We start from the raw sequence: 13,526 nt of genomic DNA on the forward strand, positions 1-13,526 counted from the left end.
ACACACACACACACACACACACACACACACACACACACACACACACACACACACACACATGTTCATCGTTTTCTTCTGATTGTATGAATTGTGCATTTTTTCTTTTGCATTGTAATCTTGTAATTACTTGTCTTTGTTACACTCAGGTTAATAACACTTTTTGGATTGAAGGCACATCAGCATGACAGGAGAGCTAGTGTGTGTGTGTGTGAGAGAGAGAGAGAGAGAGAGAGAGAGAGAGAGAGAGAGAGAGGGCGTGAGAGAGAGAGAGAGAGAGAGAGGGCGTGAGAGAGAGAGAGAGAGAGAGAGGGGGGGGGGGGGAGAGAGAGAGAGAGGTGCCATGTGCTTCCTGTCTCCACGCCATTCACCTCCCGGGATCCAACAGGATGGAGGTTCTGTCTGCTGCTCTGAAATAAACGAAATAAAGCCTCCAGCTCAGAGTTTCTACTCTCAGGCCGCCTTTTCTGCAGCATCGCTCCCTCTGGACTCTGGACCTGCTTTTCCATCATTTTATTTATATTAATCATCACTTTGTTCATCAAGGAACCTATTGGAGTGTGTTGTCTAGGAGATTAAGGTATGTAGACTATTTTTATTTTAATCAGAATTAAGACAAATTGTGAAAAATGTGCAGTCGCTCTTTAAATTGTGTCCAAAATAGCATGCACATTTGCAGCTTATTCAATATTTTATGTTACACATTTTTCGCGAATCAATCACTAGTAGTATGACTGTCAGTTGTTTAGAGAAATATTGGATCTGCTGCGGGCTGTTTACATGTTGAGGCCTTCGTGATGACGACATGCCAAAAGTAAGTATGCGCAGGTGAACGTAAGATAGGCCTCCTTCTTCAACCTCATTTGGAGCAACTGGCAGAGGCTAATCTACGCAGAAGCTTTAATTATATATAGGGCTGGTCTTTTATTAACAATGCGAAGACGCGCTTGTGGATCTGTGTAATTACCAGGAAAGCAGCTTACAGTTGTTCTTTTCCTCTCTGTAAGCGCATTGGCGCAGCTCAGCCTGCATTATCCTTCTGTTCTTATCCGTGCATAAGGATCTTATGTGACCCTTAAGTAGTTTCCTCATAAGTGACTGAGCCGATTTCAAGATAAGAGCAGCAGCATATCCACGAGCCCGGATAACCTGAGAGAAGAGGCCGAAAACAGCCAGGGAGGAAGCGATACGAGAAATGATTAACAAGACCTCTGATTGATTTCACTTTCCAATATTACTTCCTGCAACTCCCGGATGTTAGTCATATTTGACAATTTTAAATAATAAAAATAACTTTTTTTGGGGTAAATAATTATTGTTGTGTTATTATTGTCTTAGGCCTACTACACTACATTTATTTAATGATATAAATACTCTAACGAGATTTTTATTTTGATAATGAGGATTATTGCATTATCAACGTTATATTTAGTCAAAAGTTGATATTTATTTTACATTTTGAAACCCGAATCCTATAAGAAGAAGATTAGGTGTGTGTGTGTGTGTGTGTGTGTGTGTGTGTGTGTGTGTGTGTGTGTGTGTGTGTGTGTGTGTGTGTGTGTGTGTGTGTGTGTGTGTGTGTGTGTGTGTGTGTGTGTGTGTGTGTGTGTGTGTGTGTGTGTGTGTGTGTGTGTGTGTGTGTGTGTGTGTGTGTGTGTGTGTGTGTGTGTGTGTGTGTGTGTGTGTGTGTGTGTGTGTGTGTGTGTGTGTGTGTGTGTGTTAGTCCCAATGATTTAGTCCCAATGATTTAGTCTATAGCTAAATCATTTAAAAATAATCCACAGAAAATTGCCACATGTCAAACACCCCCCCTCACTCCAGTTTGCTGTTTGATTGACAGGCTTCCAGGAATGGAGTCGATGCCCGGACAGCTTCGAGACGCGGGACGGGACGCCAGCTCTTCCCCAGTTTCGAAGCATGACGCCCCGAGCTTCTCCAGCTCCCTCAAACCCAACCAAGTGAGCGAGACCGCCCTGTATGGGGTGCCCATCGTATGTCTGGTCATAGACGGAAAAGAGAGGCTCTGCCTGGCGCAGATTTCCAACACACTGCTGAAAAACTACAGCTACAACGAGATACACAACCGCCGGGTCGCGTTGGGCATCACGTGTGTGCAGTGCACCCCCGTGCAGCTGGAGCTCCTGCGGCGCGCGGGGGCCATGCCCATCTCCTCCCGGCGCTGCGGCATGATCACCAAACGGGAGGCAGAGAGGCTCTGCAAGTCCTTCCTTGGGGCGCACAGTCCCCCAAAGCTACCGGAAAATTTCGCATTTGACGTGATTCATGACTGCGCCTGGGGCTCCAGGGGTAGCTTCATACCGGCCAGATACAACAGCTCCAGAGCAAAGTGCATCAAGTGCAGCTTTTGCAACATGTATTTCTCCCCAAATAAATTCATTTTCCACTCTCATCGCACCCCAGAATCCAAGTACCTGCAGCCGGACGCGGCCAACTTCAACTCGTGGAGGCGCCACCTGAAACTGACGGACAAAAAACAGAATGACGATATTCACCACGCGTGGGAGGATGTAAAGGCCATGTTCAACGGGGGGAGTAGAAAGAGGATTCTGCCCATGAGTGGGTCGGGGATGCACTCGTCAATAAAATCGCAGGCCTCGTCCAGCCTGGCCCAAACCAGCTCCCCTGAGATTCCTCACAAAACGTTACGCTGCGAAGAGAGTCAGGGAAATAACCTGAGTTTGGCGAGCGGCGCACGGACCTACCCAATCATCCCGGTTCCCAGCAAGAGCTTTGGCATGCTTCAGAAAATCCCCCCACCTCTATTCCCCCACCACCCCTATGGCTTCCCCAGCTATGGACTGTGTCCGAAAAAGAGCGACGGTTTGCCAGATGCAAACAAAACTAGTGTCTCTGGTGTGTTTTGGCCTGGCGCTAAGGACGCCCTCTACCCTGCTTTCCCCATGTTTTGGCCTACAGCTGGCGGCCTAGCCATGCCACCCTACTCGGGGTCTCCACCCAAAACTCTTCCAGAACTGCCAGGTGTCCGGCAGGCTGAGCTCGACTTATCGGTCCAAAGCGACCGGGGTGCCAACACAACCAAAGACACCAACCACCACCCGCACCATCAGCAGGACGGCGGGGAGCGTTGCTCCAGCTCACAGTCCTCCTCCACTAGGAACGAAGATGACAAGTCCGGGGACGAGACTCCGCAGAGGAAAATTAGCTACATTTCGGCCTTTCGACCTGTTGTGAAAGACGCAGAGACCATCGCCAAACTCTACGGCAACCGGGACAGTTACGGTGCGCGCCCCGGTTACCTGTCCCCGGATTTTATCAGCGAGAGCTCCAGTTACAGATCCGTCTCACCGGACAGAGACAGCGTTGTGGACGACGATGACGACCTGGACGTGGATGTGGAGTCCAACCGGGGACAAGATGAGGAGGAGCCGATCCACATCTCGCCAGGCGTGGACCAAGTTCCCTCACCTGTCCCGGACCGGGTCCCCTCGGCTGCTGAGGAGAGCCCGGAGCAACCGGAAGCTTCGAGCCCAGGAGCAGCAGCAGCATCACCGGAAGACTCCGTGCACTCTGGCTCATCAGATGAGGACAGACGGATGCGTAATGGCTCTCCTCTTCATGAAGTAAGATTAGATTAAATGAAACTTTAATGATCCCCGTGGGGGAAGTTGAATAATCACACTTGTGGATAATATGAAAATATTTTAGAGAAGAGAGGCAGCTGATAAAAATGTGATCAGGAGCAATTTGCCTAGAATTTGAAAAAGCATTATATTTGATAGGCATTAATAATAAGAATAATAAAGCTTAACATGGTTTGGAAAACCAAAAACTGCCCTGCTGAAGTATCGCTGAACAAGGCAAAACGCTGATGTTTGCCTCTCAAATCATTGAAAGAAAGTTTACCCAAAAAAATAGATAATTTATTAATTTGCACTTTTGGAGGTTTTCAACTCAATTTGCACTATTTGGAGGATTCATCATTTCTTAATTGGGGTCTTCAAAATATAATCCACGATTTAATGTTTGAGTTATTCCTATTTAAAATGTGTCAGTTCAATAATAAGACATATTATACCGCAAAATTAGTTTTTTTAAAATGCAGAACCATCAACATCTTCACAACGAATTACAGGGATGCTGGTTTTTTGAAGAAAAAAAGGGCCTCAATTATGTGAAGAACTGCAGCAAATGACATATAATTGGTCTGCGTTATTAAACACGATTGTCCACCTCTTACAGGTGTACGCTCATGAAAAGGACGGCCACGTGCTTCTGAATGAGCCTTCGTCGTTTTCGTCCAAACACTCGAGCAGCCCCCGCAGATCCAACGGTAATTATTGCACCAATTGATGCTTTGGTTTTTTATGCAAATAAGTCTGTTTTGCGTCTCTTTTAATTTAAAATTCGTCTTTATGTTAAGGTGCTCACCACGTGTCTGAAATACAACACCAACGCATCATAACTCCCTATCAGGAGCAGAAGGACAGACAAGGTTTGTTATTAGTCTGTTTATTATTCTCAATTTATTTAATTCTTAATCAACATGTTCTTATTTTAGCTGCTTTCTATGTCATCAGAAGGCTTTTACAATATATGTGTTGCACAGATCACTTATTGGTAGGTTAAGTTTATGTGTTTTATTGTTTTTGTGCAGCCGATGGCGCTTTACGCATCGATATCAGCGTGCATGAAAGAGATCTGGAGAACATGGCTAAAGGTAGGAGGCTGTTTTCAGGATCAAAAAGAGAAGACATTTGTAGCAGGTGAAGATAATTATCATCACAAATTATTCCTGTTTTGATCAATTAACTAATAAAAACAGTTTTAGGTAAGCCAGCAGATTTGTCTACATGTGATCCTAAATAAGCATATTTCAGTTAATTGCGATTTAAGGTGCATTTCTGGATTTATAAACCCACACTTAACTCACCCTGCGTCCATAGTTGTTTAATTATCAAAAGTAAAATATCTATTTTACATTAATATTAAACATTGAATTATCGCTCATTTAAATGCAGCTAAATGCCCACGGCTCGCTAAAGATGACGTGCCAAAATCCAAATGTGAATTTACATTTTGTGGGCCTAAAGTGTTTCCATAGTTGTTAACCACTTAATCACGAGATGTGGGAGTTTTGACTTATTATTGTAAGAGGAAATCGTTTAGAGGCTATTAATATTTTTAACGAACAGAGCCATAACCCCAAGGCACGGCAGCTAATTATTTTACAACGCTTGGAAAAACCCTGGGACTCCATTATTATCGTCTCAAGCTCCAGGCAATGCATGGCAATTACTGTGGCAGCGAGCGAGAGCAAAGCGGTGAAATGGTTGTTACCAGGGATGTAAACGCACCTGAAGCCGGTGTACTGGCCTGACATAAATCTTACCATGAGGATTGAGAAGTAAAACGTTTTTTTTGTTTTATTTTTTGGGATTTTTGTATAAATCGGTATTGTGATTGGTGCTTATTTGCATTATTTGGCATGATTTCTTATTGCACCATTTTCCTGCTTGTTATTCAGAAGTCCTTTAGGTGCTGATGGGGTGTGTTCCAGTGTTTTAGGATGAATAATTACATTTCCTTGCAGCAGATGAAAATAAGTTGGTCTTGAAATTGACACATTTTTGGCTTCTGGCTTTGCAGAGGAATTGCAGAAGCAGCTTGTGGAACAAGTGGAGTTGAGGAAAAAGTTGGAGAGAGAATTCCAGCATTTAAAAGGTAGGAAAAAAGTGAGTGGAAGCCACACAGATTTTTGTTTGTTTTGCCTCTTGTTTGGATCTTTAACCCTGTGCTTGCAGCATAGATGTTAGGAAAATAGCTAGTTGTATTGTGTCCTTTTGTATCCAGGAATATTTCTTTAAATGTATCACAATGTCAGAGATTTCATTCTGATGTGGCCTTCGGTACTCTTCAGATAATTTTCAGGATCAAATGAAGCGTGAGCTGTCCTACAGAGAGGAAATGGTCCAGCAGCTGCAGATTGTTCGAGGTTTGTCTCTCTCTATACTTTGTGCCTCAATAGATTATGACTGTAAAACGGATGTAGATCAATGCTCTTTAAGTTTATGGGGAAAATAACCAAGGCTATATAAATCAATCTGAAGTAACTTGCTTCTGAACTAAAAAAAGAAAGGAAAAGTGACACTTGCATATTGAGATATTGGCCATTTCTCTCCACCCTTTTTCTTAACTCCATATTTTCTTTCCCAGCAGTTGAGTAAATTATTAGATATCAGAAGGCGAAACTGAAACCACATTGTTTTGTTTGCAAAGGTTATTTTCTCCTAAATCATGCTCTGGAAAATTGAAAAGACAGACCATTATGTAGTGCTGTATCGGTTACATGTAGTAGACAGCAACTAATGCCAGCCGTTAAAGGATTGGTTTAATGTTACAGTTGTTTAAATACAAGGTTCAAGTACACGGAGGGGTCACTCTAAATACCATAAGGGCAAACGGAGAACATTACACTCCTCAACTGCAGATGCAATGCAGCAGCTCGCATTTTCTTCTATTTTTTCTTTTTATACCTTTTTTTGACCATTATTTTATTCTTGGATAGACACTTTGTGCAGCGAGTTGGACCAAGAGAGAAAGGCTCGTTATGCAATACAGCAGAAGCTAAAAGGTAATTTGATCTGGTCCAAAAGAGAAACAAGAAACCTTATACAAACATAAATATGCAAGTGCTCCTTTTTTATATCATGTTTTATTTATAGTTTACCATTTTGTTTCATCAAAAGCTTTCTTAAAACCACACTCACATGCCCATATTTGCGTACATTTTCTACTGTTTCTAGCTATAATTATCCTCTGTTCATTGTGAATGGGGAGGGGTCTGAAAGCACTTTCATAAGAGTGATGAGGAAATCCACAATCCTTGTTCTGTGCAAAATACAATTTAGAAAAGAAAGAAAATGTAATGCCTCAAATGAGAAATTAGTCTAATAAAGTGTCTTTCAATCTTCCAAAGTTGTTGTCCTATACAAAATGTACCTAATTTATCAATAGCAAGAAATCTCAGTCTATAAGTGTGTAAGTGTTTTTTTGTATAGGTTTTTTACACTTGTCTTGCATCTAAAAAGCTTATAAGAATTAAAATATTAAAAGCTTTATTCAACAACATGCATTAGTAAATCATGATGTATGAAGCATGTAACTTCAAAGTTCAATGAAGAGATTACAAAAGCCACATTTGTGTATGTTTTTAACATTTTAAGGTTTGACTCTTGGTCTTTAATCACGTCATCTCATTGTGCCCTCTTCCTCTGAAATGGTTTAATGGCACCAAACTGAAATTAGCATCACCAGCTGTTTATCTCTGATGAACGAACTCCTAATATTTACATACATTCATATATCATGCTTCCAATTTCCTAAAATGTGATTGAAATGTACACAACACCTGGCTAATGAAATCAAACAGGGGACATTTTATGGAAGATTCCAAGTGAATATGGTGAATTAAAATAGCGCTTTACCCTCAAAGCATTCCATAAGTCTTCATTCATCCTTTCACACTCATTCATGCCTGCTCAAGGAAGCTACAATTCACACACATTCACACACCATTGGCCATGACAGTGTGCACATGATGTATTGAAATGTTAGCTGCTGGGGCAGGGATTGATCTCAAACTGCTGCAGTCTCCAATAAACTTAGGCTCAACCTAAAAAGTACATTAACACAGAGCAAGGGTTTTGGATTTGTATGTCCATCGAATACATTGGAATGATGTCAGAGCACAGATCTCTTCCTGACCCGTAGAGACTGTTTAAAAAAGTGCACGTTAGTACTGTTTTAATCTGTACATTGAAGAATTATCAGTGTGTTTGTCTGCTGTTCTAACTGATGGACTTGTTCCTCCCCAGAAGCTCACGACGCCCTTCACCATTTCTCCTGCAAGATGCTCACCCCCCGGCAGTGTACCGGAGCCTGCACCTTCAAACCTCCGCTGCTGCCTCCCTAGAGCCCGGCACCACCCTGCAACTGACCCCAGCACAGCCAAAAAATAAATAAACACGTGTTCTTCTCGAGAGCTGTCATGTGTTCACTTCACAACCGTAACCCAAGGATTACCAACCTGCTGTATAGATGCACCTCTGATGTTAGCACTTGAGCAAAGACTCAGAGAAGGGACTGGCTGCGACCTCTCTAAAAATCTGAACTCTGGAGTAAAGGAGATCTTAAAATGGAGTTCATTTTGTGCTATGAGTCAAAGGATTGTTGATCTGACACTGCAAAGCTCAAACCAAGGAGTCTCTTCGAATCAAAGTCGTCTGCTGATTAGCCTCTCTGGAGAGAAAAAACAACACTATACATATAAATATATATATCACGTGACGATGTGCAATGGCTCGTATAATTGTGATATTAAGTCCGAAATGTATCTCATTATTTAGCTTTTGTTGCTTTTTGAATGTCTTGAGTTTTTACATAATATGTGTTGTTTATTGTTCTTTGGTTTAATTTATTATTATTTATTTGCAACACTGCATATGTTGTTAAGCACTTTAAAAAGGACAACATTTCTGAATTTGACCATGTTGTCCTATACCAAATTCTTTTTATCTAAAACACGAGGATTCCTTAGGTTTCAAATATAGTAACTTATTAAGAGCACTTACTTCAATAGCATTCAGGTTTGACATAAAAAAAAAAAAATGTGACACAAACTTTGAAGATACAAGCTTTCAAGTTACATTACAAGTGATAATTAAAAAACAGTCGAGCCACTTATAAATAACATGTACAGTTTAGACTGAGTATTTTAACACAAATTTGATCCTATAATTTTCTCTGTTTCAGGGTTTTTCTATCATTAAATGAATCTTTGAGTCACAACAGACGAAACCAAAAGCTTTTCTTCTCATCTGATGGTGTTTTTATACGAAGAAGACACTTTAAGACTTGTGTGTAATCTGCCATTCAGGTGGCTGCATTTCATTTTCTCTCATTTGTTGTTTCTGACACAATCTACCAATAATTTTCCCATTAATGTATGTACCCATGTCAATATTAATAAAATATGAATACCAAAGTCTGCTTTTATCCTCACTTATTTGTGTGTGTCTTTGCTGGTGTGAGGCTGACACCTGCTGGCCTCCGTACTGAAGGACATCACGAGCTGATCATATTTCCTCTTATTGTATTTGAGTTCAACATGATCTCTTTCATTAGGCGGCTACATCAGTGCCTGACATGTCCAGTCGACTTATGAAGTTTGACGTGGAGTCAGGGGAGCAGGCTGATCTAATAGTGAAATCTAATTCTTCTGATGGGAGCACTAATAGATATTGATTACACGGCTCTCGGTCCCTGGATGCTTCCTTCTGAGAGAGATACTCACATAATGTCACTGGCACACGATGAATGTTAATTTTCTGTGAACGTAATTGCCCTCCGTGGCAGAACTGCTTCCCTGTGAATACTAACAAGGCCTCTGAAGATGAACAACACTGAACTGCTGTGGGAATGATTGGCTGCTTTAATGGGTTTTCATTTAGCTCTTTAACATTATATGTGTGGACAAGCATGGAGGGATCATATGACAATAGGTCCCTGGGCACACACATGTCAAAGTGTCCCCCAATCCTCATAGACAAGAAAAACAATCACAGAGACCCAAAATGCCCCAAATAACACCGCAGAGTGTGGTTATGAGTCTCTTCGTGGTGGTTATTTGTATTTGGTCATTGTTGCTTCTTATTGTGTTCGTTTTTTTATCTCCTTTTTCTTGTTGTCACCTATTTTGTTGTCTTCATCTTTTGGTGGTCCGTTTTGTTTATCTTTACAACTCTTTAAATGGTTTTGTGCATCTTTTGAGTCTCTCTGCATAATTGTGTGTATCTTTATGTTTGTTCTGCACCTCATCTGGGTGGTTCTTCTATAGCCGCAGTGCATCTTTATTTGGTCATTTTGTATCCGTGTCATTTTCCCTTTTTGTGTGAAAATGACTCGTCTCTTTGTGCTCTTTTGCATATTCATCTGGTGGATTTTCGTCTCTTTTAGTTGTTGTTTGTCTCTTTGTGGTTTCAAAAGCCCCTTGCCCCCCTGGGCCAGCCTGGTAGATTTACATACAATACAATACATGAGCAAAATATTTCAGTGGATTTCAGGATTTCTATAAATTGAACACTAAGGGAGCAGAAAGCCTTAAAAGTAACTGACTGCATCATTCATTCTTTCATGATCATTTTATAATCTTGCAACTTTATAATTTAAAATAGGATTTAGGGCGCTCATTCAAAATGTGCCCCATGTTCCCACAGTGCTTCATGGTGCATGTACGTACCTACAATAGCAGTTTATCTAAACCAAAATACAATGGAACATTTATTATGGCATTTATTGCCAAACCCAACAATGAACTAGAAATGGTATATATATGTATATATATATATATATAATCTTGTAGCTGGCAGAGATGCAACTGATTTGTTTACATGTTTTATGTTGTTTGTTTAATTTAATCTAGTAAAAAAAACAATAAACTGGTCATATTTTTAAACATAGAACCATAATCTGAGAGAAGAGGCTTGTAACTTTAGCAGTAAGATAAAATGTACTATGAATTTTTCTTTCAATACATCACATTTTGTGTTATAAATACATAAAGAATATGAAAAAGAACAAGTGCATTTAATCTGAGAAAAATAGTTCACTACTGGGATTATTAAATTATAAAAACAATTAATATGTTGTATATTATATCCTTCAAGAATTTCTGAATTCATTTTCTATATCATGACACAGGTTTTTATATATTGCAATAAAAAAATTACACAAACATTGCTGCAATTTAGTATTTTATCCGTATCCTTCAACCCTGCTTTTGTTTACACATTGTGGATTAGAGATGTCCTGATTCAGCACAGTGAGTGCATTTACACAAGCCCACATTAAATCCATTCACTGTAATATCAAACATTTTAAAAGAAGAATCATGTTTTATCCTGCTGCTGGTTGTATTGTGTCTCAGTATTTGCATTGTGCACTCATCATCAGTCATTTGCTTGTATAAACATGTGAACTGAGCAGACACCTGTCCCATCACTGGCCAGCAACAAAGCAGCAGATGGCAGCGATGCATGCTGAAATAATAAAACCTCTGTGATTCTAGTTACTAGTTTGTCAAAAGATTATATTTTGTATACCAGAGGAAATAAGCAATATCTGATAATAGATTTGGGCCTGAAGCCTAATGTGTTTGATGTGATGGCGAATTCTGTATAAAAAAACATTACACTAAGTAAAGATGTAAAGATGTCAATGCTTAGGAACAAATATAATTCACAGGCTGATAACACACTGAGCAGGACCTGAGAGCTCACTTCACATCATTATAGTTTCATCTGTATTTTAAATGAGAGGGCGCCATCTGCTGGCTTTCCCTTGCTCTGAGTTTATTGAGCCACTGTGTTGTTTTTTTCTTAGCCTTTTTTTCTGAATGTACTAAAAGCTGATAGAGAAGGCAGTGCTGTTAAATTAAATCCCCTATCCCCTTGCCTTGCCTTGCCTATATGACAATTGTCTCGTTATAATTTTAGAAAAGTAAGTTCTGGAGACACATCTCACCACAACTCTCCCGCAGGATTTGGAAAACTTGTTCATGCTTTTATCTTCAGTAGACTCGAGTAGACTCTAATGGTGTCTTTGCAGTTGGGTTTAGGCCCAACATAAGTTTCTTATCTCCTGCTAAATTATTAACCATCCAGATTGCTCAGGTCTTCAGGGACTGGTCAGCTTTCTGTCAGAAAAGAGTCAGAACTAAACATGGAGAAGCAGCGTTCAGTTATTATGCTCCAAATATCTAGAACAAACTCCCAGAAACCTGCAGGTCCGCTGCAACTCTTACTAATTTTAAATCCAGGCTGAAGACCTTTTTTTTTTGCCGCTGCTTTTAATTGAACTCTTCATATCTTAAACTGCACTGTAACTTTTATTAATGTATTTTTCTTTTAGTGACTATTTTATTATCTTAGCTTTTTAATGAATGTTTTTAAAAGCCATTTTCTTAATATCTTTCATTTTTGTAAAGCACTTTGAATTGCCTTGTGTTGAAAGGTACTATAAATAAACTTGCCTTGCCTCACCTTGCCCAACAACATACGAACAGTGCCTTTACATTTTCTTCCAAAAATGTATGTTTTGTATTTATTTAAAGGTTCAATTATTCATTATTTTCTAGAGACTGTAGAGGAAATATTGAATAATTAATTGTGGTTTGACAAAAGATTGTCAAATAATACAAATAATTCTGCAGGGCCCCTGTTTGCTTTACGCCTTACATATTTATGACAAGGATGTAAAAATAATAAAGGAAAGGTTGGGCTTGTTAGTCTAATTAAAAATCTGAGTCACAATTAAGTATTATAGACTTACTCACTCAGATTAAACACCTTATACATTTGAATGATTAAACTATACACAATAATACAAATACACAAAAAGCTAAGAGTACAGCAGAGTCAGCTAATATTAAATGACATGACATTGATCTACAGGAGGGTCAAAGGTCAGAGTCACTTCAGTGGGTTTAGTGACTCCTGAATCTGGAGTTTGAAGCTCTTTGTCATTCTTCTACACAATTAAGATATTTTTCAGAAAACTCATTTGTTTTGTTTGCTAACCTGACAGAATATATATTTTAGACGCCTAAAAAAATGGCCCAACATCAGAATATTTCCTCACAACGGTTAAAAATGGCTGCAGGTCCAACATTAGATGCATCTCTTCTTTTACATTTTGTTAAAATGTTTTACATTTGAAATGAAACGTACCTTAAGTTAAGAGTTGCCACAATATCAGATTTTCCTTACACTCTTATTGTGGCCGAAATAAGTATTTGACATTATTGGGATAGCTATATCAAATCTAAAGATACACTTATATACAGGATTCAAAATGTAGTTTTTTCATAAATAATATATAATAATATATCTATTGCCTTTCTATCGTTGTGATGTCTGCGTTAAGAACATAATGATTGTCAAACTTGCCAATCTTTCCCTTTGATTGAAATGCTCTAGTGCAGTGGTCGCCAACCAGTCGATCGCGATCGCGAGTGTGGTGCGGGTAGATCGCGGACCGTAAAAAAAAAAGGTAACAGAAAGAAAAATTAAATTAAAATAATAATGTTTGAAAAATACGTTTTTAGATGTAAACCTATCATCCACCACCCCGTTAGCAGGTGCCACTTGATTGGCGTATATTTGAGACACCTCAATAATATAATACATTAACCGTGCTTTACGTGAACCTCATCATGACACAAGAGACGACGGTAGGATTGTAATTTCCCGTGTTCAGTGAACGCAACAGAGGCAAGACACCAGACCAATCAGAGAGTTGCATGGAAATACACGTGTGCTTGTGTCATTCAAGCTTGGCTCTGTGTGTGTGTGGCAATAGCGCATTTAGTGTGATAGAGAGGGAGAGAGAGAGAGGGAGTGAGGGAGAGAGAGGGACCGGTGCTAGCGGGGACCGTGATGTTAGCATCTGGTTAGCTAGCTGCACTAACGGACATAAGGAGCTGTTTCCAC

General features: G+C 39.8%; 1 protein-coding gene across 5 annotated transcripts; it reads left to right on the top strand.

The window, feature by feature from the left end:
- The first annotated feature begins 388 nt into the window (after positions 1–388).
- On the top strand, positions 389–8,988 carry skor1a (SKI family transcriptional corepressor 1a). Of its 5 annotated transcripts, none has more exons than XR_013805647.1 (8): positions 389–577; positions 1,838–3,599; positions 4,219–4,309; positions 4,400–4,471; positions 4,634–4,742; positions 5,626–5,700; positions 5,897–5,971; positions 7,857–7,918. XR_013805647.1 is itself a non-coding variant. In XM_079666756.1 (8 exons), the coding sequence occupies exons 2-8, from the start codon at positions 1,848–1,850 to the stop codon at positions 7,949–7,951; spliced, it is 2,226 nt and encodes a 741-aa protein (XP_079522882.1). In that variant the 5' UTR covers positions 389–577; positions 1,838–1,847; the 3' UTR covers positions 7,952–8,988. The 5 variants fall into 5 exon arrangements, 3 of the variants coding, with proteins under 3 accessions (XP_079522882.1, XP_079522883.1, XP_079522884.1); XR_013805648.1 differs by having other exon boundaries at positions 7,854–7,903; XM_079666756.1 differs by having other exon boundaries at positions 4,634–4,696; positions 7,854–8,988.
- Positions 8,989–13,526: the final 4,538 nt, after the last annotated feature.

This window comes from Notothenia rossii (genome assembly GCF_949606895.1).
Source record: "Notothenia rossii genome assembly, chromosome: 2".
In the NCBI taxonomy this organism is placed as follows: domain Eukaryota; kingdom Metazoa; phylum Chordata; class Actinopteri; order Perciformes; family Nototheniidae; genus Notothenia; species Notothenia rossii.

What these genes read in the sequence shown, in the direction of transcription:
- skor1a (XM_079666756.1), top strand. Translation starts at nt 1,848, where the DNA reads ATGGAGTCGATGCCCGGACAGCTTCGAGACGCGGGACGGGACGCCAGC. An exon ending in ATGGCTCTCCTCTTCATGAA is followed by an intron (nt 3,600 to 4,218) that starts GTAAGATTAGAT and finishes CACCTCTTACAG; the next exon opens with GTGTACGCTCATGAAAAGGA. An exon ending in AGAATTCCAGCATTTAAAAG is followed by an intron (nt 5,701 to 5,896) that starts GTAGGAAAAAAG and finishes GGTACTCTTCAG; the next exon opens with ATAATTTTCAGGATCAAATG.